The sequence below is a fragment of the Panthera leo genome, chromosome A1 (assembly GCF_018350215.1).
Source record: "Panthera leo isolate Ple1 chromosome A1, P.leo_Ple1_pat1.1, whole genome shotgun sequence".
NCBI lineage: Eukaryota > Metazoa > Chordata > Mammalia > Carnivora > Felidae > Panthera > Panthera leo.
The window spans coordinates 118,451,209-118,478,175 of record NC_056679.1 but is presented as its reverse complement, the minus strand read 5'-3'; the positions used below and the strand labels follow the sequence as shown (position 1 = coordinate 118,478,175).

At 43.7% G+C, this 26,967-nt stretch overlaps 1 protein-coding gene across 7 annotated transcripts in view; it reads right to left on the bottom strand.

Annotated features, from left to right (window-relative positions):
• ARHGAP26 (Rho GTPase activating protein 26) overlaps window positions 1-26,284 on the bottom strand; it is a 422,569-nt gene extending 396,285 nt beyond the window's left edge. For 3 of the 7 annotated variants that reach the window (XM_042938105.1, XM_042938115.1, XM_042938124.1), the window contains exon 1: window positions 25,754-26,284. In XM_042938105.1, the coding sequence (XP_042794039.1) occupies window positions 25,754-25,907 (154 nt within the window). In that variant the 5' untranslated portion in view covers window positions 25,908-26,284. Of the gene's footprint in view, window positions 1-249; window positions 2,056-25,753 lie in introns of those variants that run through there. The other 4 variants (XM_042938134.1, XM_042938143.1, XM_042938162.1 and 1 more) reach the window with 2 other exon arrangements.
• Between the last annotated feature and the right edge of the window lie 683 nt (window positions 26,285-26,967).

Genomic DNA, 26,967 nt, shown 5'->3' with positions numbered 1-26,967 from the left:
TGAGTCTTCCCTCCTTCATGACAGAAAGCAGCCCGTCTGCCCGCGTCGAAGCAGTGTCTACAAATGTGCCTTACTGAAACTAACTGAAAAGCGGGCATTAAGGTAAGTTGCATTGTTGGTAGAGCACCTCACCAAGACTCCTCATCCATGCTGAGGCCAAAGGGAGCTCAACTCTCTTACCCCCAGCTGATCCAGGAACGTGGGGCTTTCTAACAGATGCCAGGGCCTTCCACTGTAACACCAAGTTACCTGATTAGAGCTGTGACCAGTGAGACTTAAAGAGGTAAGACTCTCACAATCAGTATTTCCAGGAAGTACGCTTTTTCTCCTCCCACCCAAAAGTAGTTTGCCTCAAGCCCCTCAGCGAAGAGAAAAAAGAGAAAAAAGGCAGAAGGAATGTAACAGTCGGTGGAGGAACTCTCGTGCTTCTATTATGTCCAGGGTTGCTTGGCAACTGGCCTCAGCCTGGTCATTCCAGTGGACAAGCAGAGGAATGAAAGTCAGACCTCCAGGTCACGCAGTATGTCCTGTTTATGGCCCTGTGACTCAAGGGCAGGGGTGGGCTCGTGCTGTTCTACAAAGCTGACAGCAAACAGCCAACAGAGCACCTGCTGTCTTCAGGGGCTCTCCCATGAGTTTCTGTCTCTCCCACACTGGTTCAAGTTCCTCTAACTTTTGCCCTCAGTGAACATAAGCCGTGGATGTTCCCCCAAAACAGATAAAAAAATGCTTTCAAAAACAGCTTGATAGGAAAACAGAGTCAAGGTTCTGACACAGAAATAACTTAAACTTTACTATTTATTAAGAAAGTAGAAATCACCAAGGAGTGAAAGGTCTTGTATATAGTCAAGAAAACTCAGGCCAGCCTGTATTTCAGGTTGAGGATTTTCTTGACTCCTCCATAACCTTTCTCACTCCACTGCCACCTCCAAGGATTCTAGGTCATGAGCTAATTTCCTACAACTGGAAGTCAGCAGGGATGGAGATTTCCGCATTTGGCAACACATTTTAATAATAACTGTGGTACCAGATCCCGAAAGGGCCTGTACACGGCAGGAGGAAGAGAAGATGTGGGTCAATGAGTCTCTAGTGTGTAGACGCGCCAAACAGGTCATCTGCGTGTACAAAGATAGACGTGATGCTGTTCCTTCTCGCTCTCTGCCCGCTCCTAAATTAAACATCTAAGAATGATTAGCTTTCAGGACACAACAGAGACAAGAGACTGACTCTCATGCCTAAATTCTACTTAGCGAGACTCCAGTCCTAAAAGGTTAAGACACTGTATGGGAAGCATGGTCTTTTGTTGGCTGAATTCCTATTAAGATCCATTTATCCACATAGACCTATCCAAATAAACTGATATTAAAACTTATAAAAAATCACTGCAGACTTCCAGAAAAATCTTGTATAGAAATTATGCCTTGGGGGTGTCCACTGGAAAAACAAGAGATGTGGTTCCAGCATGGAAATGCTGTCAGCAAATAATACACAGAGGCCTGCAATATAAACAAAAGGAGAAAAATGTTTTTCTTATTTTAATCTTTTTAGAGCACAATGAAAAGTAAGTCTTTAGTAATTAATTCTGAGGCTTATAATGGGTATGTTCCCACATGTACCACTATAACTAAAATAGGTATTAAAACTTAACACCTTTAAATGAGTACAGAGAACACATACTCTAACGTTCAAAATCTGTTTTTAAAGGAAACAACATAAGCAAATAACCTTGTTGTTTGAAGAGTTATAAGTCCATTTCTTCTAAGTGTGAAGATTGGGGAAGGAATCAATTCGTAGTGGATTAAACAACTACCCACCAAGGGGATCAAGACCTCCACCTCGGTGCTACTTATGACCCAGAGTTAGAAACAGAAAATTTGTTTTTCCTTTCCTCCACCTGAAAAAAGTAGAGGTAAAGGGACAGAAAAAGAGATCCAAGAAAAAGAGCACAGGCAGAAGGAGGCTGGTGACAGCATTAATCAACTCTTAGTTCTGATGTTTTTGTTTGTTTTGTCCTGCTTCTTAAGATGTATTTATTTTTGAGACAGGGAGAGCACAAGCAGGGAAGGGGCAGAGAGAGAGGGGGACACAAGAGCCTAAGCAGACTCTGGGCTGACAGTCCCTACGTGGGGCTCGAACTCACGAACCACGAACGAGATCATGACTTGAGCCAAAGTCAGACACTCAACTGAAAGAGTCATTCAGGTGACCCTGATGCTTGCTTTTTTTTTTTTTTTTTAACTTTTTTGTTTTAATGTTTATTTCTTGAGAGAGAGACAGAGTGTGAGCAGGGAAGGGGCAGAGAGAGAAGGAGACACAGAATTGGAAACAGGCTCCAGGCTCTGAGCTGTCAGCACAGAGCCTGACTCAGGGCTTGAACCCATGAACGGTGAGATCCTGACCTGAGCCGAGGTCGGACATTTAACTGACTGAGCCACCCAGGCACCCTGATACTTGCTTTTTTTAACTCCATTTCTTGGGCCACCCAAAAGGAAAACTGGATAACTATCCAATTAGAGCAGTCAGACCTGATTTGTCCAAGGTGAAATCTATAAAACAGAATAAAATCTAAAGATAGCCAAGGGATGCTTGAGGCCATGAACACTCAGAGGCACTTTCAGAACAGGTCAAGTGCCAAGTTGGGCTCTTTGAAGACATTTGGTATCATTTCCTCAACTTGTACCAGGGAATTTAGAGGGTTCCAAGTACTAGGAAGAGTGAAACAGGTAAAGGTATAAAGTGGGGAGGGAAGGAACAGCGACTTAAGACTTTAGGTCAGGTGGTAAGAGGACTGCTCTCAGAAGACCTCAAGGAGGAGAAGCAGCAGATGACCTTTATGTTAAAGGTCATAATGATCTAAAGCAAACACACTCCAAAGGAACAGCAATGGAAAATCCTATGGCTGGAAAGCTTAAGCACAGAGAGGGAAAAGGACAACAGTCAGAAAAGAAACTGACAAGATAGAAGTCGATCATACATAAGCCATGGTCAAAGGAGTTAAAATTATATTCTGAATGACAAGGGAAGCCACTGGGAAATTTACGTTAAGACAGACTTGATAAGGTTTAGGTTTTTAAAACTCCAGTCTACCTGCCATATGGGGGAGTAGATCCTACCTCACCAAGCTCACTAAGGCTCTGGGTGGTCATGACTACAAAAGGTAAAAAAGGTTCTGCCCATGAAAATAGAAGGGAAAGAATATGATCCAGCAAAGAGTCTCTCCCAGGTGATAGCCACCAGGGGTCACCAAGTTGGCCCAGAATATAAATTCATTCAGCACCTCAGAGAAGCATTCTCTGAAGACATAAGCTACCCTTGCCTCCACCCTCCACTATCCATCACTGTCAGTCTCTTTTTATGTCTATCGTGGTGCTTTTATCTCAAAGTATCCTGTCAGTTTGTTTGCTTGTTTAATTTGTCTGCCCTGTAAAATATCAACTGCACAAGCCTAAGAACTTTGTCTCCTTGGGAGCTATGTCCCCAGCACCTGTAACAACGCCCTAGAGCACAGATGGTGTCCACTAAGTATTTGTTGACTGAGCTAATGCAGTCAAAACCACATCTTTACTCCTACTGGAAGGAAACAAAATAGGGGCGCCTGGGTGGCTCAGTTGGTTAAGCGTCCCACTCTTGGTTTTGACTCAGGTCATGATCTCATGGCTTCTTGAGTTCGAGCTCTGCATTAGGCTCTGTACTGGCAGCGTGGAGCTTGTTTGGGACTCTCTCTCACCCTCACCCTCTCTCTCTCACTCCTTCTGCCCCTCCCCCACTCATACACACGCTCTCAAATTAACTTAAAAATTAAAAAATAAATAAACACGGGCACCTGGGTGGCTCAGTCGGTTAAGCGTCCGACTTTGGCTCAGGTCATGATCTCACGATTCGTGAGTTCAAGCCCCGTATCGGGCTCTGTGCTGACAGCTCGGAGCCTGGAGCCTGCTTCAGGTTCTGTGTCTCCCTCTCTCTCTGTTCCTCCCCCGCTCACACTCTGTCTCTCTTTCAAAAATAAATAAAAATGTAAAAAATAATAAATAAATAAACAAAATACCCTACCAATCTCCAATCCTGGATTCTTTTCTAGGACAACAGGCTCCTTGTGGGTTGTTAGGACTAAAATGATTTCAGAAATTCAACAGATGTAAGGAGAGAGAAGACTTCCCTTGTTCAGAACTGGCCAAGTGTTCAAGTCAGCTGAGAGGCACCAGTGATAGGGTGAAGTGGGGGCAACAAAACTATTAGAGTTGGGAACAGGGCTAACCGATGACCAGAGAATGGAACTCACCGTCTTCCACTTCACACCAATATTTATATAAAAGATAATTTTTTGTTGAGTACTGTAAGACATACTTATGTTATAGTCAAGGAAGAACTCCCTGTTAGAAGTTAGCTGTGTGCTCAAGAAACTGATGGCACGCACCCCTGGGTGGTGAGGCTGGATTTGGGCAGGGAGGGGCCCTCATGTGACATGTTATTTTTATAATGGCTTTTGACAAGTCAGCATCCCAGTCCTGAAGAAGATATGGAATGTTGTGATTGACATGTTTAAAACCAAGACATCTGGATTAAGGTCAATATAATACTGGCCAGGGTGCCTGGGTGGCTCAGTCAGTTGAGCATCCAACTTCAGCTCAGGACATGATCTCATGTTTCTTGGGTTCAGGCCCCACATCGGGCTCTGTAATGACAGCGCAGAGCCTGCTTGGGATTCTCGCTGTCTCCCTCTCCTTCTGCCCCTCCTCCGTGCTCCCTCTAAAAATAAATAAACTTTAAATGAAGTGTGTATATATATACATATATGTACACATATATGTATATATATGTATATATATATATAAAATAGTGGCCAGGGTACAAGATCAGTCTAATTTCTAAAGATAACTAATATAATTCATCCCCAGTGAGAAACCCAGAGACTGTATGCAGAGACAGTGCAAGGACAATTTTTTTTAATTTCTGTATGGGTCCTATCCAACAAAAGGTGAAAAAAATTAGTCATTCGAATAGCTGGCTGCTGTGATTTGTGCCAGGAGCTTTTCACACTACCTCATTTAACTCTTAAAATGCTCTCAAGTGAGCACTACTATTCCCATTTTATAAATGAGGAAACAGAAGATTTAAGGGACTAAGCTCAGATTCCATAGTCAGCAGTATACCACCATTAAGAGTTAAAGGGTTCCAATCCTGGTTGCAACACTTTTGAGTTGTCTGAATTACTTTCACTTTCCATGCCTCAGTGTTCTGCTCTGTAACTGGGGATAGTAGCACGTATCTCATGACACTGTTGTGAAAGTTCAATGGTGTTAGATATACTATTACTATTATTGTGGTTCAAATAAATTTAACACCATGCTTTCAAGATGTGGGACTCTTCCTTCTGTGGCACTCCAAAAAGACACCTACTCTTTGTCCCCAAGGCTCTGCTCCTCTAGCAAGAGAAGGAAGGGAACAAGCAGAGAGACAGGAGCTGAATCTTAAAGATATGGAAAAAAACAAAAGAACAACCAATGCAAATTTATCTTACAGGGATAATCATGGCATGTCTGTAACGACAACCATGACAGACTAGTCAACAATCATGAAAAAGAGAGAAAGTGCTGTCCAAAAGTAAGCGATTATTTCAAGAAGTCTTTTTTTTTTTAAATGTTTATTTATTGTTGAGAGAGAGACACACAGAGTGCGAGCAGGGAAGGGGCAGAGAGAGAGGGATACACAGAACCTGAAGCAGGCTCCAGGCTCTGAGCTATCAGCACAGAGCCCGACGTGGGGCTCGAACTCACGAACCATGAGGTCATGACTTGAGCTGAAGTCCGACGCTCAACCAACTGAGCCACCCAGATGCCCCTATTTCAACAAGTCTTGACACAGCAACCCTGGAATATTATGTGGCCACTAAAACAATCTTAGAAAGCAGTTCTAGTGAGTAGTACAGGTTATAAAGCCAAAATGAGGATCTCTAACCAGACTATTGGTATGATTTGCATTTTCTTCTTTTATTCATCTGTAATTTCTACATTTTTGCTAATGAACATGTATTACCTATAATATCAGAAAAAAAGTTTGACTTTCAACTGGTTAATTTTTTTTTTCATGACTAGAAAGACTAGAGAATACATGCCTCACAAGAAGGTAAAGGGGCATCCTGCTTTTTTTTTTTTTTTTTGCTGTTAATGGCTTTGTGAACTAAGGAGTTGGCTCAAGGGAGGGAGATGTAAACCATGGTGTCCAGGTCTCTGCAAAATTTGTCCAAAATATATTATTTCTGGAAATTCTAGACGGAACACCTACCAAGACTCGGGTATCACTCAGTTCTCTGACCTACCCCAAATAGGATTCTAGGTCCCTAATTGGCATTATACATACATAATTATACCTGGAACTGTTCAACTAACCCAAATAACATGTTCTCATTCGGTGTCCCCAAATTTATCTTCTTCAAATCTAAGTCACTGACCTACTTTTGTTAAAGACAATTTTCATAGCACCCTCTACCCCAATGATAAAAATGGGAACTTGAGGCTTTTATCAGATCCCATTAGACAAGCAGAAAATAAGTACCTAAATGCTGTCCACATGGCTCAACCAGTGAGCAGGACATTCTGTACCCACCCTGGCTCTGAGTGTGTCCTTTCACCTTTGAAACCTAACACAGGATGTGTATCAACAAAGAACACCCCAGACAGTGTATTTTTATAAAATGGGACCATTCCCAGTTCATACTTCTTTCTGTTTCTATACATTCACAGTCACCTTAAATCTGATGATCTCTTTAGCTATAATTCCTAAACTCCACATACCATTTTCAGGTCATTCACATTTACAAAAGACTTTGTTTTTCCCATCACCCAGATAGGGAGATCAGTCACTTCGTTGATGCTTTGGCAAGGCCACCATGAGGATGGAAGAATGGCGGATAATCAAAGAATGAGAGGGAGAAAGAGAAAATGAAAAGGAAGGAAGCAAATGAGAGTGAAAACACAGAGGGTGAAAACATGTTATCTACATTTGGGCTGGAATGTCTTAGAATACAAGCACTTTGGTAATTAAGAAGTGCAGTACTTCCAGGTTAAAACCTTCAACACCCAAACCTTCACTATTTCAGCACGTAAGACACCTATTTGTCAATAGCTCCAAAAACGGTTAAACCCGAAAACTCTGCAAATCCAACTATGCCAATCAGAGGAGTATCGGAATTTTTTTTTCCCCTCTGTAGAAACAAAAGTTCCACTCTTTTGCTCAAAACAATGCACCTACCTACTACTGGGTGTTGGGTTCTTCCTTCCCACTGTCACCAGGAAATTGCCCTCTTCGGGGCAAGATCAGAGCCACGACACATGATGAAAGAACTCCCAAACCAGAGACCTGTATGCGCTCATGAATGAATGTGATTTAGCCCTGCTGCACTAGCAAATCTATTCAAAGCAGAAGAGAGAAAAACTGACTGCCAGATCCAAACATCCTGGCATTGAAATCACAGCATTCCTGGGAGCTGCAAGATGTCTGGACGCACCAAAGGAAAAGGATATGTGGCTGAACAAGATCAAGAAACAAGGCTGACAGGACAGCACCACACTTTAAAATCCTAAGGAAGTGGGTGCCTAAGGCTAGGGGGATGGGAAGGAGAGGGGATGATGGCTAAGGAGTACGGCTGGCTGTCTTTGGGGGATGGTGGAATGTTCTAAAATTAATCGTGGAGATGGATGAAAAATTCTGTGAATATACTAAAAGCCATGAACTATACACTGAGAACTGTACACTGAGATAAGTGAATTGTGTAGTGTGTGAATTTTATCTCAACAAAGCTGCTTTAAAAAAAAAAAAAATCCTAAGAAAGGACCTCCAAGGTCTCCACCCACCACTGCCTAACCCCAATGCTAGCACATTTGGGGAGCTCAGTAATAGGACTGCTTGAGGTGTCACATTAAAAGACATGACTCATCCTTCTCCCTCTTAACATTTCACAAGGTTCTCATTTCAGATAACCATCGAAAAACATTTCATTCTTCTTTCTTAAAGAGACTCAGTTGTCCAGATTGAAGGAGAGAGGAGAGATTAGATCCCAACATTCAGAACCCAGACTTGTGGAAACAAGCCAATTTGAAGTTATCCTCAGCTGGTGATCATCTTCATGCTTGAACTCTGTGCTGCCCCAAGCACAAAAGCCCCAAGCCCTGTTTTTCTCTTTTCACTGCGGTGTAGTGTGAAGTTATGCTGGCCAGAAGAGGTGGGGGAGATGAGTAGCAAGCCAAAGTCATATCCCAAAAGGCACTGAGGCCAAAAGCTCTGGGTTCCACTCCAATTTTCTATGCAGTGGAGCAGAGCTTCCCTGCTGAGGAACTGATTACACGCATGCTGGCTCTGTAAAGAGGAAACAGGATTTCTTTCCAGAGAGAGAACCATCTTGTTGCTCTAAACGGACCTGGCAACATGGTAGCTTGCTGACCCTGCAGGCTGAGCTCAAGGCGACTTCGGTCAGAGGGCCCAGGGACCTCAGCAGGCAAAGCTGTCTGCAGCCTCCAAGGCCAGGCCAGGAAGCCAGAGGCATTGGGGCGCGGCAGGAGCAGGGCAAGGCTGCAGGTGCAGAGGCCTCCATATTGCACACAGCAGGAGTTGTGAGGCTGGTGATCTGCTGAATAAGCAGCCCACGGCAGCATGTATGGCACACATCTCAGTGCACTCGTCAGATAAAAACGCAAGAAAGCCCTGCCTTTAGGAGAGCAGTCCACAGAAGCAGCAAACAAGAGAGTAAAAGCAGCCCTGGGCTCCTCACAGTGAGGCCCAGGGGTCTCACCAGCAGGGCTGTGGTGTGCTGTCACCCTCCCCTCTGCTGAGAACCAGCTGAGATCGAAAGAGAGATAAGGAAAAAGCTGTTGCCAGAAATGAGTTGCCCCAAGGGCACACCTTCCAGACCAGAGGGGAAGAGATCAGTGATCTGGGTTTGCACCTCACCCTCCAGAGCCCTCAAGCCAGTCTCCCTCCTAAGCTACCCCAGACTCGAGTCCCCTGGAGCAGTCTAACAGCTCAGCCAGCTCATTATGCTTCCTGAATGTTTTTAAAGAAGAAAATGTGCAACATAATTACAGGCTCTGCCCCAAATGACTTTAACCCCGGACAAGAGCGCCCAAGACTCACTGTGGGGAAAAAACGTTTGTCCTGTGATTGCCCATGAACATAACGTTTCCTTTCAGGAGCTTCCTCACCTCCCCCCACCCACCAACGCTACAGGAGGGTCCAGACTCACAAGCCAGGCTCATCAAACAACTAGACCCCAGGCATGAAGCCACATGCTGAGACGTTCTGAAGTCACTAGAACTTGTACCCCCTCAAACGGTTCCTCGACCTGCCATACTGGCTCCTTCCAGAAACCTGAGAGGTCCCAACGTGACGCTAGCTAGCAAAGCTATGTGCATTAAAAGGGGACAGAGGATTTGAAACAAGGTTTATGTAAAATCTTCTCCTGACCAATTCCAAGGACCCCCTCCATGCAAATCACCTGGGGGCCCTGCGAGGAATGCAGATTTCCAGACCTTACCCTAGAGCTCACATATCTGAATATCCTTGGGAAAGACCAGGAATCCTTCCCTTAGTTAAGGAAATTTTTACACAAATTCGTGTTTAAGAACCACCACCTCAGAACAAGAACAGTCTATAGAAAAGTCACCAGTGGCACATGCCAATGATAGGGCACTTACCATGTGCCAGTTTACTCTGCAAAGCGTGATACAATTCTCTCGTTTACTCCTCACAATATTATAAGGAGGATATCTATCACTCCTGCACATAGGCATTCTGCAGTTTCACTTCCAATGTCAAATCCAAGGGCCTTTGGGCAAGCCCTCACCCAAAGTGGGCAAAATAAAACACCCTGTCATCAGAGCAAAGATCTCTCCAACCCTCTCCCACCTACCTGTTCTGCTGAATGTTGCTACCCACCGTGATTTTCGCCTCTGCTCTCTTGTCTTATTCCAAGCCAGTGGTTCTCCGCCTTTCCGGCACATTAGAATCACCTGGGAAGCTTTGAAAATTCCCTACGCTCAGCTGGCAACCCAAACTATATCAGCATCTCCCGGGATGAGTCCTGGATCCTCAGGTGATTTCAATGGGCAGCTAAGGCCGAGAACCACTGCCCGGGTTTCTTTTTTTTTTTTTTTTTTTTTTTTTTTTTTTTTTTTTTCAACGTTTTTTATTTATTTTTGGGACAGAGAGAGACAGAGCATGAACGGGGGAGGGGCAGAGAGAGAGAGGGAGACACAGAATCGGAAACAGGCTCCAGGCTCCGAGCCATCAGCCCAGAGCCCGACGCGGGGCTCGAACTCACGGACCGCGAGATCGTGACCTGGCTGAAGTCGGACGCTCAACCGACTGCGCCACCCAGGCGCCCCTGCCCGGGTTTCTAATAGCACCTGGTGAGACCCAAACCAGTAACCCACCATCTCTTCCCAGAATATCAGACCTGTGCTTCCCACTGCCTTGTAGGTGCCTCTACCTATATGTTCCATGGGACCAACTTAGTAAGGACAAACCTTACTTAGCCCCATAGCCCCTATCACACACCACAGTTCTAGAATACACAGTTCAGCCATACCCCGAGGACCTAACATAGAAATTGGAAACACCCGGACTCCTCCGTCCTTGGTCCACTGTTGACAACGTGTTCTCCTCTTCGCCCACACCAGCATGTCTCCTTGGGAAAATGCCATGGAATTTTGCATTATATTAATCAGCTTGTTTGAATATTCAAACAATGATTACATTGAGTGAATCAGATTTTCAGCAAAGTGTTCTCCCTGCTGCTTGCTTTGTATTTTCCCCGGCACAATGCCACCTCCCCTGACACCTGTACCTGGTCTGGGAAGCACGTCCTCACCTCTCCTCCCCTTCCTTCCAGGCACCATGAGCAGATGGTATCCATTTTCTCACACATTTCTGCCTTGGGACAGTGTTAAGCAGAGTAAAGCTCAAATCACTGGTAAAATATGGGAGCATTTTAGGTGATAACAATGACAAATAATTTTCAATTTAATGATCATGATTTAATAACCATGTGAAGATGTTTTAGAAAAAAATATTGCTAACTACATCCAACGTGTCATTTTGGAATGCTATAAAGTTCCCTTTTGAAATGAATGTACTTTTTAATAGACTTTTTCAAAGTAAATAAACAGTGGTAAAGGTCGGGTAAAAAGAACAGAGGTGGTTTTAATTGACTTATCACTAGGAACACTGGCTCCTTGGACTTGATAAGCCTTCACCTGCCTTTTCCGAAGTTCTTGCCTCTTTCCTCCAGGACTTTTTGAACTAATTGTACTGTGGACTGTCTGTGTTTCCTCGGCCTCCTCTCAAGATGCTGAGCACTTGGATGACACTGATTGTGCCAGCCCCGTCTCAGAAACCCTGCCAGCAAGAACGTTCCACCCCAACATGAGCTGTGTCACAGGCACTGAAACAGACACCACCCAGGACAGGTGGCACAATCCTATCCTCCAGAGAGAAAAGGGCTGACCTGAAGGAAGAGGAAACTGCAAGAGAGAAGTCGGATAAAACACTCTCCTCCCTCACCACTCTCCAGAAATTCCATAGCGCAGAGAAGCCTTGCTGACAGACAAGTGCATATACTGGCCCAAAGTCGTGTTCTCCAGTCAAAGGTAGGAGACTATCCTCCTTTAATACCTGCCAAACTTCCTGAATAATGCACACACTGCACAAAAAACTGAATGGCACCCTCACTAGTAATGCAAACGAGTTCTCTGGGGCCCTACATTCAAGTGGTTCCTAGTTACAGCTGTGTCTCATTTTAGGGAAAGATTTTGTTGTGGCTTTTATTTTTTTTTTTTTTTTTTTTTTTTTTTTTAATTTTTTTTTTTCAACGTTTTTTATTTATTTTTGGGACAGAGAGAGACAGAGCATGAACGGGGGAGGGGCAGAGAGAGAGGGAGACACAGAATCGGAAACAGGCTCCAGGCTCCGAGCCATCGGCCCAGAGCCTGACGCGGGGCTCGAACTCACGGACCGCGAGATCGTGACCTGGCTGAAGTCGGAGGCTTAACCGACTGCGCCACCCAGGCGCCCCTTGTTGTGGCTTTTAATCCCAGAACCAATGCTACATACAGACTGGGGAGTAAGAAATGGAGAAAACTCTAAGCATTGTTTAATTACAGAGGCTACTTAGTAATAAACTAGTCAGTTTCCTTCCTACTCTAAACTCATGATTTATAAAATTCAGTTCACTCAGAACTTTCCAGAAACACTCCTTTGGAATCTTTATCAAAATGAAAACTGTACATACCCTTTGGCCCAGCAGCTCCATTTGCAGGATTTGTCCTACAGATCTACTCACTCATGTGCCTGTGAACGTACCAAGATGTTCTGGTAATAGTAAAATGTTAGAAATCATCTAAACATCTATCATTAGGGAGCTGGTTAAACAAACTTATTTGTACTCCATTCAATGGAGCACAATGTAATGCTAAAAATGAGTAGTTCTATATGTATCAATGTACAACAAGATCAAAAATATATTAAGACTGTGCAATATGCAAATATATGCAAAACAGTGCATATGGCATGCTCCAGAAAAATATATAAATATGTATTTTCTGGCACATGCATACATTTTATCTGAAAAAATCGCAAGACATGGTAAAATGTTGCCTCCAGGAGAAGCACTTGACATCAGAAGGCAAGAGAAATTGGAGGGACATTGGAATTCTTCTCCGCCCTTTTGAACGATGTACCATTTATAGGTATTACCTACTTAAACTTTTTTTTTAATTTTAGTTTTTATTTTTTTGAATTTACATCCGAATTAGTTAGCATATAGTGCAACAGTGATTTCAGGAGTAGATTCCTTAGTGCCCCTTACCCATTTAGCCCATCCCCCCTCCCACAACCCCTCCAGTGACCCTCAGTTTGTTCTCCATATTTATGAGTCTCTTCTGTTTTGTCCCCCTCCCTGTTTTTATATTGTTTTTGTTTCCCTTCCCTTATGTTCATCTGTTATGTCTCTTCAAGTCCTCATATGAGTGAAGTCCTATGATTTTTGTTTCTCTAATTTCACTTAGCTTAATACCCTCCAGTTCCATCCGCGTAGTTGCAAATGGCAAGATTTCATTCTTTTGGATTGCCGAGTTATACTCCATTGTATATATATACCATATCTTCTTTATCCATTCATCCATCGATGGACATTTGGGCTCTTTCCATACTTTGGCTATTGTGGATAGTATAAACATGGAGGTGCATGTGTCCCTTCAAAACAGCACACCTGTATCCCGTGGATAAATGCCTAGTAGTGCAATTGCTGGGTCATAGGGTAGTTCTATTTTTAGTTTTTTGAGGAACCTCCTTACCGTTTTCCAGAGTGGCTGCACCAGCTTGCATTCCCATTAGATAAACTTTTTTAAAAGAAACACAGATATGAATTAAAGTAAAAATGCCCTTTTAATTTTATTTGCTGAACTGATAATCATTGTCTACTCTTGTCCCACAAATGAAATAATGAGATACTCAGTGAGGGCTCAGTTTAGGTTTTAGCCCTATCTGCTTGACTGTCTCCATGGCACAGAAAATCCCTCAAGCTAACTCAATCTGCCTGGAAATCTATCTAAAGTCTCACAGAAGGAGCCAGTTCAGAGATTCAAAGTGTTCAAATTAGCCTAGAGTAAACATAAAAGCACATCTGACAGCAAGATCAGATGAGCTTTGAAATTTACCTGTGATGTCTTTACAACCATGTAAAATGGAGTTTATTTTGGCGTTTCTTTTGTGGCAGCAGCAGGAGTCAAAGTGCAGCTACTGGCTTGGCCCAGAGAAGCCAGCTGGTTAACAAGGTTTAGTCCAGAATTCCCAAGCTCCTAAAACCTTTGTCCATCTGGTAAAGAAAACACACACACACACACATACACACACCACTCTAACCTCAGGAATCTCCTCTTTCTAAATATAGCAGGCAACTGCCGGGTCTCCAAGCTCACCCGCTGAAGCATTCTGTGCCTTCCAACCAAGGTGAAATGAGCCAGATGTAAACACGCCGTGACAGCTTCTGGCCCACACTGCCAAGCTGTTTTCCCTAATATTTCCTCTATTTCTCCACTCTGGGTTTCTACACAAATGTGTAAATCCCTGTGACTCAAATTTGTAAACATTCCTCTGGCCACTAATGCTGTTTTTCTCACCCTAACAAATGTGATTTCCTTCTTGGTCTCTGAAATTTGAGGTTGGAATAGCCTATTAGATATGGGCAAAGCCCCACCCCGTCTCCCATTTTATCCCTAAGAACCTGGAGCTTAGAAAACACAATGGATGGGTCCAAAGCTAATTAGGACACAGCCAATTAATTGTAATCTCTGTCTCCCCCCCCCACACACACACACACAAATACACACACACCAGATTTTTTTTTCACAGGCTGTGGTTCTTTTAGAATTCATATCAGTGCCTAACAGAAAGGCCTGTTTTTTTTAAGGATGCTTCCAATTTAAGCAAAAGGTTAAGCTTCAGAAACATAATCTAACACACTCAAATGAGCAGGAGACAAATACAAACTGACTATACACATGCAAAGGACCTAAACAATAGATGTCAAAGGGCTTATAAAACTTGGAGGTTGGCAACAATTCCATATTGAGGAAACTTCCAGGAATGTTCAAGGATCCTGGAAATCCTTTATCCCATGGAAATGTTAGAACGTACCCACAAAGGTATGTGTGCATATGATCCCTGCAGCACTTTCTCTAATAGTGAAAAACTTAGACAATCCAAATTATCTTTCAAGAGAAGACAAGGTAAATAAGCCATGGTATATCCACATAGCAGAATTCTCTGCAGACATTAAAAAGAATATACTATGTACAGGTACTGACATGGAAGAGGTCTAAGTCATAGTATTAACCAGAAAAGCAAAACACAGAATAATTTATATAGTATAATCCCATTTATGGGGAAAAAAATACACATACAAAAAAGAAGAAAAAAAAGCGTATCAAACAGTTGACGGTTGTCAGGAAAGTGGGTTCTTTACATTTCCATATTCTTTGATGCTATTAAGACAATGTATTCGTGAACTATCTGTGTAATTTTTTTCACCTTTGTACTATAAGATTAGGTCATTCATTCACATGGTTAACTTCCACCCCAAATTTCATCATCCCCAAGTCATCTTTACTTCAGAAAATAGCACCATCATTCATGTAACTGCTAAAGCCAGAACATTTCAATCATTCTTGACTTCACTGTTTAAGAACCTAAATCCTATCAAACAGCAAATCCTGTGTGCTCTACGCGATTCTTGCCCCACTGTATCTATTCTACACACGGTGGCCCCCAGGATCTCCCAAAAACACAAGTAGGATCACATCACAACCTCCCATGGGTTCCAGTTACACTCAGAATAAAATCCAAAATTCGTTTTGGGACTCAAGACAAGGCCTGGCTCCTGGACTCTCTCCCTGTTCATTTGCCATCATTGTTCTCCAACCACACTGGCCTCCCTGCGGGTCCTCAACACACCATGCACTTTCCCACCTTGTGACTTGTGCACCTGTTACTGCCATCCTAAAAGCCATTACTCTAGGTCTTGAAGGACATGTTAAGAGCGGAGCAGGACTCCATATTTGTTGAATAAAAGTCTTCCTTTGACAGCAAAAAATGTATCATTTGATATTCACTGGGTTATAATTTTAAAAATCAAAACTAAGGTCAGTCATAAATTTAAATCTGGGGGCACCTGGGTGGTTCAGTCGGTTAAGTCTCTGACTCTTAATCTCAGCTGAGGCCTTGATCTCAGGGTCATGAGTTTAAGCCCCACATTGGCTCCATACTGGGTGTGAAGACTACTTAAAAAAAAGAAAAAAAAAATGAGGGGCACCTGAGTGGCTCAGTTGAGCATCTGCCTCTTGATTTTCACTCAAGTCATGATCCCAGTGTCACGGGATGAGACTCGCATTGAGCTGAGCCTAGTAGAACCTGGTTGAGATTCTCTCCCTCTGCTCCTCTTCCCCGTTCATGCACATCCTCTCTCTCTCTCTCTCTCTCTCTCTCTCTCTCTCTCTCTCAAGTAACATTTTAAAAAATTGTTTAAAAAAAAAGAAAAAGAAAAAAGAAATTTAAATCTAGAAAAAGCACGTTGTTGGCTTCATATTGGTGTCTCTCCCTTGCGTAGCTTTTTAAAATGCAGCGTCCTTGGGGTGCCTGGGTGCCTCAGTAGGTTAAGCGTCCGACTTCAGCTCAGGTCATGATCTCACGGTTTGTGAGTTCAAGCCCCATGTCGGGCTCTGTGCTGACAGCCTGAAGCCTGCTTCAGATTCAGTGCCTCCCTTTCTCTCTGCCTCTCCCTCCCCTGCTTGCACTCTCTCTCTCTCAAAACTAAACATTAAAAAAATCTTTTTAAATGCAATGGCCTTGATGAGATAACAAAATCACCTTCATGAGTCCCTTTCCCCAACAGCTCAGTGGCGATCCCTGTTCCTCCCTGACCCATTCTCATTTCATCAGTTCATGGGGTTTGTGATCATTAGCTTATATTGACCAGAATTAGGAAGTCCAGCCTGAGGCCTCTGCCCAGAGGGACGCCAACTAGCCTTATAAAAGCAGAAACCAGAAATTCAGCCTCCAAAGAACCACCATCCTAAGCCCTGGGATCCTGAAACTGATCACTCAAATGCATCTGAGGTTAAAGCAAATGGAAGCAAAAAGTCCCCCAAATGAGGCTAAATGAAGAAAATATACTGAGCACTGTCCACTTAATCATCAAAAGTTTTATGGGACAAAATAAAGGGAAAAATCTAAGACATAAGACAGTGCCCAACAAAAAGATCTACATAGACATCTCAGCAAAGAAAATGCACCACTGGTCAATAAGCACATGGAAATACGCTCAACATCATTAGTCATCAGGGAAATGAAAATTACCAGGATTAACCACTTCACACCCACTAGGAAGGCTGCAATCAGAAAGACAGACAATAACAAGTATTGGTGATAATGTAGACAAGCTGAAACCTTTGTACAAAGCCAATGGGAATTTAAAAGGATGTTTCTGCTGTGGAAAACACTTTGGCAGGTTTTTAAAAATTAAATATAAGTTTACCATACAACTTAGCAGTTCTGCTTTCAGATAAGAAATGAAATAAGAAATGAAAACATATGTCCACACAAAGACATGTACACAAATGTTCACTGCAAGCATTTTTCATAAGAGCCAAAAATGAGAACCCAAATGTCTATCAAATGGTGAATGGATCAAGAAAATACGATTCACACATGGAATACTCTTCAACAATAAAAAGGAACAAACCAACACATGCCACAACACAGATTAATCTAAAAACACTATACTAACTGAAAGAAGCCATATACAAAAGACCATACAATGTATGATTCAATTCAGCTTTTTCATAGACAACAAATCTATAAGGGGTAGAAAAAAGTAGATTAGCAGTTGTCTGAGGCTTGAGGTGAGACTAAAGAGTGCCAATTGGAGGTGAAAGAAATGTTCTAAAACTGGAATGGGGTGATGGTTGCATAATTCTGCAAACTAACTACAAATGAATTGTACACTTAAAACTGGTGAATTTTATACTTCAATAAAGCTCTTAAAACAACTCCCCAAAACATGCTGCCTTGAAACAAATGGCTACTTTAAAAGGAATAACCATAGGGGCACCTGGTGGCTCAGTCAGTTAAACATTCGACATCGGCTCAGGTCATGATCTCGTGGTTTGTGAGTTTGACAGCTCGGAACCTGGAGCCTGCTTCCGATTCTGAGTCTCCCCTTCTCTCTGCCCCTCCCCTGCTCGTGCTCTGTCTCTGTTTCTCAGTAATAAATAAACGTAAATATAATGTTCATGAGAGGCATTTGTAAACGGATAGGTCAATTCCTAACTTCTAGTGATCAATCTGTGGGGGGAAAAATGGAGAGGAGAAAAAAAAGGTTTTTTTATGATTTTAAAGGAGAAAGAATAGTCTTTCTTCATGATAGTTGTGGATAATCATAGCCCAACAGATAAGATATTCAGCCATAAAAAGGAATGAAATTCGGACACATGTTACAACATGTATGAACCCTGAAGATATTAAGCTAAGAGAAATAAACCAGGCACAAATGGTCAAGTTACAGTATTATTCCACTAATATGAAGTACTCAGAGTAGTCAACCTCATGAAAAAAAAAGCAGAACAGACGTTACCAGGTATTGGGGGAAGGGGAGAATGAGCAGTTAGTGTTTAATGGTTACAAAGTTTCAGTTTGGGAAAACAAAAAAATTCTGCAAAGTGATAGCACTAATAGTTACAACATTGAGAACGTACTTAATACCAATGAACTGTACACCTACAAAAGGTTAAAGTGGTAAATTTTGTGTTATGTTTCTTTTATCACACACACACACACACACACACACACACACACGGAACAATACTCAACAAACTCAACAATAAGGAAACTAAACCCAATTTAAAAATGAGCAAAAGATCAGAAGAGACACCTCACCAAAGAAAATACACAGCTGGAAAATAAACATATGAAAAGATACACAACATCATGTCATTAAGGAAACATAGATTTAAAAAACAGTGAGACACCACTACATGCCTGTTATAATGACTAAATCCAAAGCACACTCTGCCTTGTCAGTAGGGAGCCTGATGCGGGGCTTGAACCCAGGAACCATGAGATCATGACCTGAGGTGAAGTGGGACGCTAAACCAACTGAGCCCCCCCAGGCGCCCCTGACAACGCCAAATTCTGATGAGGATGTAGAGCAACAAGAACGCTCATTCTTTACTCACAGGAAGGCAAAATGGCACCACACTTTGGAAAACAGTTGGGCAGTTTCTTACAAAACTGGAATACTCGATCCGCCAGTTGTGCTCCTTGATATTTACTCCAACGAGTTAAAGGCCTATGTCCACACATGAACCTTCAGACAAATGTTTGTATCAGCTTTATTCCTAACAGCCAAAACTGGGAAGCAACCAAGATGCCCTTCAACAAATAAGTGGATACATTCATATGGTACATCCAAAGGAGTATTTGCCAGTGATAAAAAGAAATGAGCTATTAAGCCACAAAAAGACATGAAGGAATCTTAAATGCATATTGCTAAATGAAAGAAGTCAATCTGAAAGGCTAACCACCCTATGATTCCAGCCGCCAGCATATAACACTCTGGAAAAGGCAAAACTAGGGAAATAGTAAAAGAGAATAGTCACTGCCAAGAACAGGGGCACAGGAATGAATAAGTGGAGCACGGGGGATTTTTAGGGCAGTGAAACTATTCTGCATGATACTGCAATGGGCAATACAAGTTATTTAACGTTTGTCAAAACCCAGAGAATGTACAATGCAAAGAATGAACCCTGATGTAAACTATGGATTTTAGTGAATAACCCTATCACCACACTAATGCAAGGTGTCAATGACAGGGGAAATTGAGAGGAATAGGTATGAAGGGCTGGTATGAGAACTCCCTATACTTTCCACTCAGCTGTTCTGTAAACTTAAAACTGCCCTAAAAATATTGTCTTATTAATCATAAAGTGAAGGGAAGAGACCTCAGACCTCTGCCAGTAGGTTGAGAACTACAGTTTAAATGCAATTTATTCAATCCAATAAAGATAACGGATTAAAGTAGAAGAACTTTTTTTTTTTTTGAGAGAGAGAGAGAGCACATGTAAGCAGAGGTGGAGGAGAGGGAGAGAGAGAATTCCAAGCATGTTCCATGCCCACCGCAAAGTCCAACTTAGTCTCAGGACTATGAGATCATGACCTGAGCCAAAATCAAAAGTCAGGTGCTTAACCAACTGAGCCACCCAGGCGCCCCATAAGGAACTTTTAAGTTAATGTTACATAAAAACTACAAAATCTTGTTTGGACTTAATTTACTGTTGTTTATGTTTGTATGACTAATATTCCAAATGTCAGCATGACAAATTACCACCATTTATAAATAATTTGCAAATGCCTCTTTCTTCCCTTTAATTTGCAAGGTGCTAAAGCAAAGCAAAGGAACTGGGAAAATGTTTTTGCTAGTTAACTCCATACCCATTTGTCCTATTAGGATTTTGTAAGTAATATAATTCCTCCTGAACACAGCAGACTGGTAATGAACATCCTTTGGGAAGCCATTCAAGAGGGCTCATCTCACTACTACAAAAAGCCTATGACAAATCCTAAAGAACTACAAAAGTGTGACATGATTTAAACCACCAACTCTTTAAAAAAAATAATGAATTCAAAAAGAAAAAAATAATAAAGCAAGCAACACTTCATGTTGACTTTTTTCACTCTTGTTTAAATGAGCATTGAGAATAAACCATTTTTCTTATCAAATCAGACCCAGGAATAGGTTTCTGGCCTTCCTGTTTGATGCTTTATTATCCAGCTAAAAGAGAATCACTTCCAATTATAAAATAAGTCATGTGATATACAGCACATTGACTACTGTTCATAGTAGCATAGACTATGTTTGTAAGTTGCTAAGAAAGTACATCTAAAAGTTCTCATCACACACAAAAAATTCTATAACTGTATGGTGACAGATGTTAACTAGATTTATTGTGGTGATCCTGCACAACATACACAAATACAGAATCCTGTTGTACACCTGAAACTAATACAAAGTTATATATCAATTAAAGCACAATTTAAATTTTTTTCATTAAAAAATAAATTAATGTGGGGCGCCTGGGTGGCTCAGTCAGTTAGGTGTCTGACGTTGGCTCAGGTCATGATCTCGCAGTTCGTGAGTTCGAGCCCCGCGTCGGGCTCTGTGCTGACAGCTCAGAGCCTAGAGCCTGCTTTGGATTCTATGTCTCCCTCTCTCTCTCTGCCCCTCCCCTGCTCACACTCTGTTTCTCTCTCTCTCAAAAATAAACATTAAAAAAAATGTTTAAAATAATAAAGTAAATTAATACTATAAAAGTATACATTTTTTTAAAAAATTATTTTTAAAAAGAATCACTGATAACCACTCATTGATACCAAAGATAAACTCTAGCGATTTATAAAGGCAAGAGACAGCCAGACTCCCATCATTTCCCTTCTAGCCTATAATGGTTCTTTAATCCTATGATGGAAACACAAAACTTCAAAGCACAATACAAAATATTAGCTATTCATTGCTACCCAGGTTTCAGAGTCTGAAAAAACAACAGACACAATACTTTCACTTAATCTAGCACCTGCCATATGCTTCTCCTTTCTAGGGTCTAGATCTATGAAGAATTTGCATCTTTAGTACTAATATGGTTACTGAAGACACTCAAGGGTCATGTTCAAGAGAGTCCACTGCCTGCAGTCCATTGCCAGGTTCAAAACCTGGTTGTATAACTTACTAGCTATGTAACCTTAGACAAGTTACCCCAAGTCTAAAATACAGAAAAATAACAATATTCACTCACAGAATGGTGGTAAGGACTAATGAGACTAATGTGGACACAGCATAGGGCCAGGCACTTGGTAAATGCTCAAGAAACAAAAACACATCATCCCAAAAGTTTTCATAAATACTACAGACTCAACTACAGAGATATACATTTACTTCATTTTGTTAAAAAGAAAGAAAGAAAGAAAGAAAGAAAGAAAGAAAGAAAGAAAGAAAAGAAAAGAAAGAAAGAAATGTCACCCAGCAGGTTAAGACCCCAGAGTAAGGCTTTATGGAGTATCACACATACTGCTCCAACTTGACTGAAAGTTCACAGAAGGAACGGGCTAGATTCCTAGTTTTATTTTGGTCTCCTCTGTATCCATCACAGTACCAGGAACTAGAACTAATCCATTCCCCACTCATGAGTTTGAAACCCAAAGGCGCACACGTGGGTTCCTCCCAGCCCTGGGAAACAGTTCCATCTTTGGAATATGACCTCTACTTAAATGCCCCTGAAGAAGAGTAGCAGATAGATTCCAAGTTCCCCCACCTGAAAGTCCAATCTATAAAGACTGAAAATACTTTAGTGGTTGACAGGGGCTGGGGACAGGGGTAGCAGGGAGCTGGGAGAAAATGGGGAACAATGGTTAATGGGAATGAGATTTCTTTGTGGGGATGACTGCACAATTCTGTGAATGTAGTAAAAACCAGTGAACTGGATTCTGTAAGTGGGTGAACTATACAGTAAGGTAAATTATACCTTTAAAAAGTTGATACCTTAACATCTGAATTTTTGCCCCACCCCTCCCCTCTTAGATTATCAGAACAAGGGTATTCATTCTATCTCATTAAGCAGAAGCCAAATTTATAGCACTAAGTCCACACAACCCAACTCTCAAGATGGAAAGACACAGTTCCTGAAAACCCACATCACTACTTAAAACCAATAGCCGAATTCACTCTCATTTCTATGAAACCACGTTTGGTTTGCCACTGGGTCCATGACACCCACTATGAAGTCCAATGCATTCTGCAAGCTTTTCCTGCAAGACAAGAGAGAGAGGCAGCCAGCCCAGCCACTGAGGGGAGATGTTAAGCTAGCCGGAAGGTTGAAAATTTAAGTTACCAGAATGTTATTAGGAACAGAAAGTATGTTGGGAGGCTTACTACTATTTTTTTTTTTAACTTGTGGAACTTTTTTGGCATAACCACATCATTATGCAAAGAGGATTGCCAGGACTCTTCCCACTGTAACCAGTGGTTAACACATACACAACTGTGTAAGTTATCAACAAGTGGCATTAAGAAGGCATATTGCTTAACTCCCTGCACCCAAACCAAAAAATGTCCCTCTGCTCTTAGCAACGTTTGCTCTGAGTCTTGACAACCCCGAATGCTGGAAGATGATTACAGCCACCAACAAGTGAGCAGTGCTATGCACCGGGCTCTAAGCTAAGTGCTTTCTTTATAAGCACTGAATCATTTGATCTCACAACACTAGAAGGTCAAGGTGGCTACTGCACAGGAGGAGCTCATTCAGGCTCAGTGACTTGCCCAAAGTCAACCAGTAAGTGAGTGGGTTAAGATTCGAACCTAGGAAATCCTAAAACTTAATTCTGCAACTTCGTTTCCAGCTACTATGGACTCTACAGAAAGAAAGAAAGCCTTGAACATACAAATTCCTCCCAACTGAGACACTGATTCATCAGGGTAAGAAAAGAGTCCTGAACACAGGAGCGCCCACAGGAAAGACCTAGACAAATAGGTGAGATCTAGGTCCTTTAGGTGAAAATAGGTCCTTTTTCAGGACAGAAAAAGCTGACTGTCACCAAGGTAGGTCCCAAATTATTTTATTGCTTATCTTCTATGTATCCAGATCAGAGGCTTGGACTCCAGGGAAAAACTTCAAGGGGGTTATTTGTTTATCAGATTCTCAAGGGGATTCAAAAGACAACAGACCTAGACAACAGTTCTGCTTGGGGTTAGTTAAGTTAAGCACAGGCAACTTTGGAATCAGACAACTTGGGTTCAAATACATTCAAATGCTGTGTCACCTTGAGCAGGTGACCGACCTCTCTGACCTTCAGTTTCTTCAAAAATAAAATGTTAAGTAGTAACAACAATGATCTAGCTGAACTTTAGCAATCCCAAGAGGCCCGTTTTATTGTCTCAGGTTAACACACAAAAGAAATCTAAACCCAGAGTTCTGTGAATACTAATTATAAAATAAAACCATAAAATTTTATAGTTGGAAGAGACTATAAATCATCTAAACTAGTGTTATTTATATAATTGTCTATTTTTTTCTGTGTAATTAGTTTTAAAAATACCGGCTTTACATTTTCAGTAGTAAGAAGGATGAACAGAAGAAAAATAATACACAAACACTGTGACAGTAATATACACTGTATAAGCTCCTAATGATAATGGAATGCCTCAAATCTGGGAAACAGTGATCAACTCCACCCTTTCCACTTAAGAGGTCACATGACCTATTCAACTAATAGTAGCAGTTGAAGAGTATAGTTAAGTACAGCTGGATATACAGGGATTAGAACATTTAGTTCCTCGCTAGTCTTTCTCCCAAGATACAGGTCTGCTCTATTCCATTAGATAACTTAAATAACTGCATTATTCCCTCCTACCCAAAGAATTCTGACCCTGCCAAAGAAATAGTAGCAGGCAAATAAACTGCCAGTCACACAAATGCACCCTACTCATACTCAAGGCAGACATACAAATGCAATTCCAAATACTCGCAGGCTTGGTCTAGGAGATCCATTCTGGGTGAGCAGGATGGGGAAGGATTAAGAGCTCTGTATTAGCAGGAACTCCAACTCTGGCTCAGACCATGCAGGGGTTCAAAACTAGGTCCCACTGATAACAGCTGTGTGGCGCTGGACTAAAGATTCACCAAACTTGTTTTCTCATTTGTAAAATAAGTAACAGACAATTCACTGGCGAGGAATCAGTCTCCGTAGCCACAGGGCAGCAAAATATTCACTGCTACATAGTCAGGGTCCAGGGCAGTAACCAGCACACTGCAGGCACTGTGTATATTTACTGAAATAAGCAGATGCCCAATTAAAGCCATTACTACCTACCTCTACATCTTTAGAAGCATCAGGGTCACAAAATGACATCTCAGGCTCTTGACTTCTGTAAGTCTCCTTTAAAGAGGCCTGGGAACAATTCTCACAGGTGGGACCCCACTCTGCCAATGCAACCTTTCTTAGCTGAAAGACCTCACCTATTAAGATACCCATCACACAGACAGGAAAAGAAAAGCCAAAGACAGTTCAGTTCCACTATCTTCCTTCGTGTCATTCCCGATTCTCAAAACTAAAAGATGAACCCAACTATTTTTAAATGGGTAGAACTGTGAAGGCACCAAAAAGGACCGCCCAATCCAAGAAGCCCATCCCTAGAACGCTCTCATTTGGCCAGGAGAAACTCTGGCTCTGCAAAAGTCAAGGGACAATCACACACAGAATGCAAATTTCAGTGCTCCCCTACCAAAAGGAAATAAGCGAAAATAGTTTTACGAAAGGTTCCAGAATCTTTCAGGACGAGTTTAAACCTCTCCTTTCTGAGTGAGGACGTTGGACATGTCCTTCAAAATCCTGGAGTTTTCAAGGATAATGGGAGAGGTAGAAAGGAGAGCGAGGGAGCGGGAGAGGGAGACAGTCAGGATATGCTCGTTCTATTTTTAAACCCTCGCCCACAGTTTAGAGTAAAGGAACACTCTGATGCTGTACTCCCACCCCTGTCACCTTCTGCTAAACACAAGAATCCGAACCTGCACACGTACACGGCCCTGGATTACTGGCTGCCAACACTCCCCAGAACCGTGAGCTAAGCAGCCCTTCCACCCAGACCTTCTCTGGCACCGCCGGTGCCTTTCGGAGAAACGGGCGGCCCGGAGACAGCGAAGCAATCACCAGCCGCCTTCTCCTGAGGGGAGGCAGCGCCCCCTTGGCAGGGCACGTTCCAGTTCCCTGGCTGGGTACCCAGGGGTGAGCAAGAATTCCCCCACGGGAGCCGCAGTGGTGGACGCGATGGGGTTTCCCGACGGGGTGCGGCGCGCCGGGCACTGGCGTCCCACTCCCGGGACACCTGTGTGCCGCGCACACCCGGCCGCGGTGCCCCGCGAGCACCACTCGCCCTCGGTCACCTCCCGGCCATCCCAGAAAGCCAACGGCTGGGCGGCGGGTCTCCTTCCTCATCGACTCGCCCATCTTACGTCCCCGTCTCGCCCCACTGCAAACACCTACACCCGTCCCTCAGTGACCCCCGGGGCGGAACGGCAGCCGGCGCGCGGGTGCCCAGGGCCGAGAGCCGCCCGACGGCCCTCCCGCCTCAGGGCCCCGTCCCCGCCGGACTCGGGACACTCACTCTTAAGCGCGCTGATGAGTGACTTCCCGTCCTTGATGAGCTCCTTGATGAATTTGTTGGTCTTGTCCAGCTCCGCTTCGTGTGACTTGAGCGTCTCTCTGAAGTGCGGGCTGTCGAGGCAGCAGTCGCTGAATTCGAGCGCGGGGAGCCCCATAGTGGCCGAGTCTCCCAGCCGGGGGGCGCGCCTCCCCCGGCGCCCCGGAGGCCCGCAGCCCCAAGCACGCGCGCGGCGGGACCCCGGCCGGGACCCCCGACGCCCGCCGGCTCCACAGGTGTGGCGCCGGCTCGCCCTCCGCGCGGTGTCCGCCGGCACGCAAGACTCCTGACCTGCGCGGGGACCCGGCTGAGGGGCGGCTGCTCCCGCGGCGCGCAACGGAGTGGTGGGCGGGCAGGAAGCGCAGCGGCGGACCCGCGGCGGTGCCGGGAAACGAGAAGCAGGCAAGCGAGTGCGGCCGCCGCCTCCCCGCCTCCTTCGCCAGTTCGCTCTACAGCAGCCTCGAGCGCCCTCTCACAGCAGCCTCGGCCGCCCCACCGGCGTCCGGGCCGCTCGAACCTGCTAGCGATGACCTAATCTCAGCCGGACCAATCAACGTGCCCGTCTCAGCCCGACCCCCCCTGCCTCCCGGGGACACCCGGCCATTCCGCGGCCTTGACCCAATCAGCGGGGCCTGGAGGCGGGGCCTCGGGCGGGGGGCGGGGCCCACGCCACCGCCTAGGTCCGCAACACAAGCTCCGCCTTCTCCCGCCGGGGCTGTGTTGCAGACCCGGAGCCCAAGGGGTGATTGCTGCGGTGCACGGGCCCTTGCCACTCCTGATCGTGGCGACTTGCCGCGGCCAGGGTCCGAAGCCGAGGTGGTGCGTCTGCTGGTCTGAGAACCGAGGATCCTAAATGGGCGGAGCATGAAAAAACTGGGAATTGGGGCTGCAGTTCCATTCAGCCCGCCCTGCACGGCTGAGCAATTGAGCTTTCACTTAGAACGCACCTCCCTACCCCGGGAGAACTTCGAGCACAAGGAACCACCACGTCAACCCTAAACACACGCTTCTTATTCCAATCAGAGAATATGTGCATCTTAAAATGACAAGCTCTTCTTGCCTGCAGTCTTCCGCCCCCCACAGTCTGTACCCCTCATGGCCACTCCTGCTTAAAACCCGCCCACGGCTGCACCCAGTCGAAGGATCTAAAGTCCTTGTGAGAATTTCAGCCGCCTGTT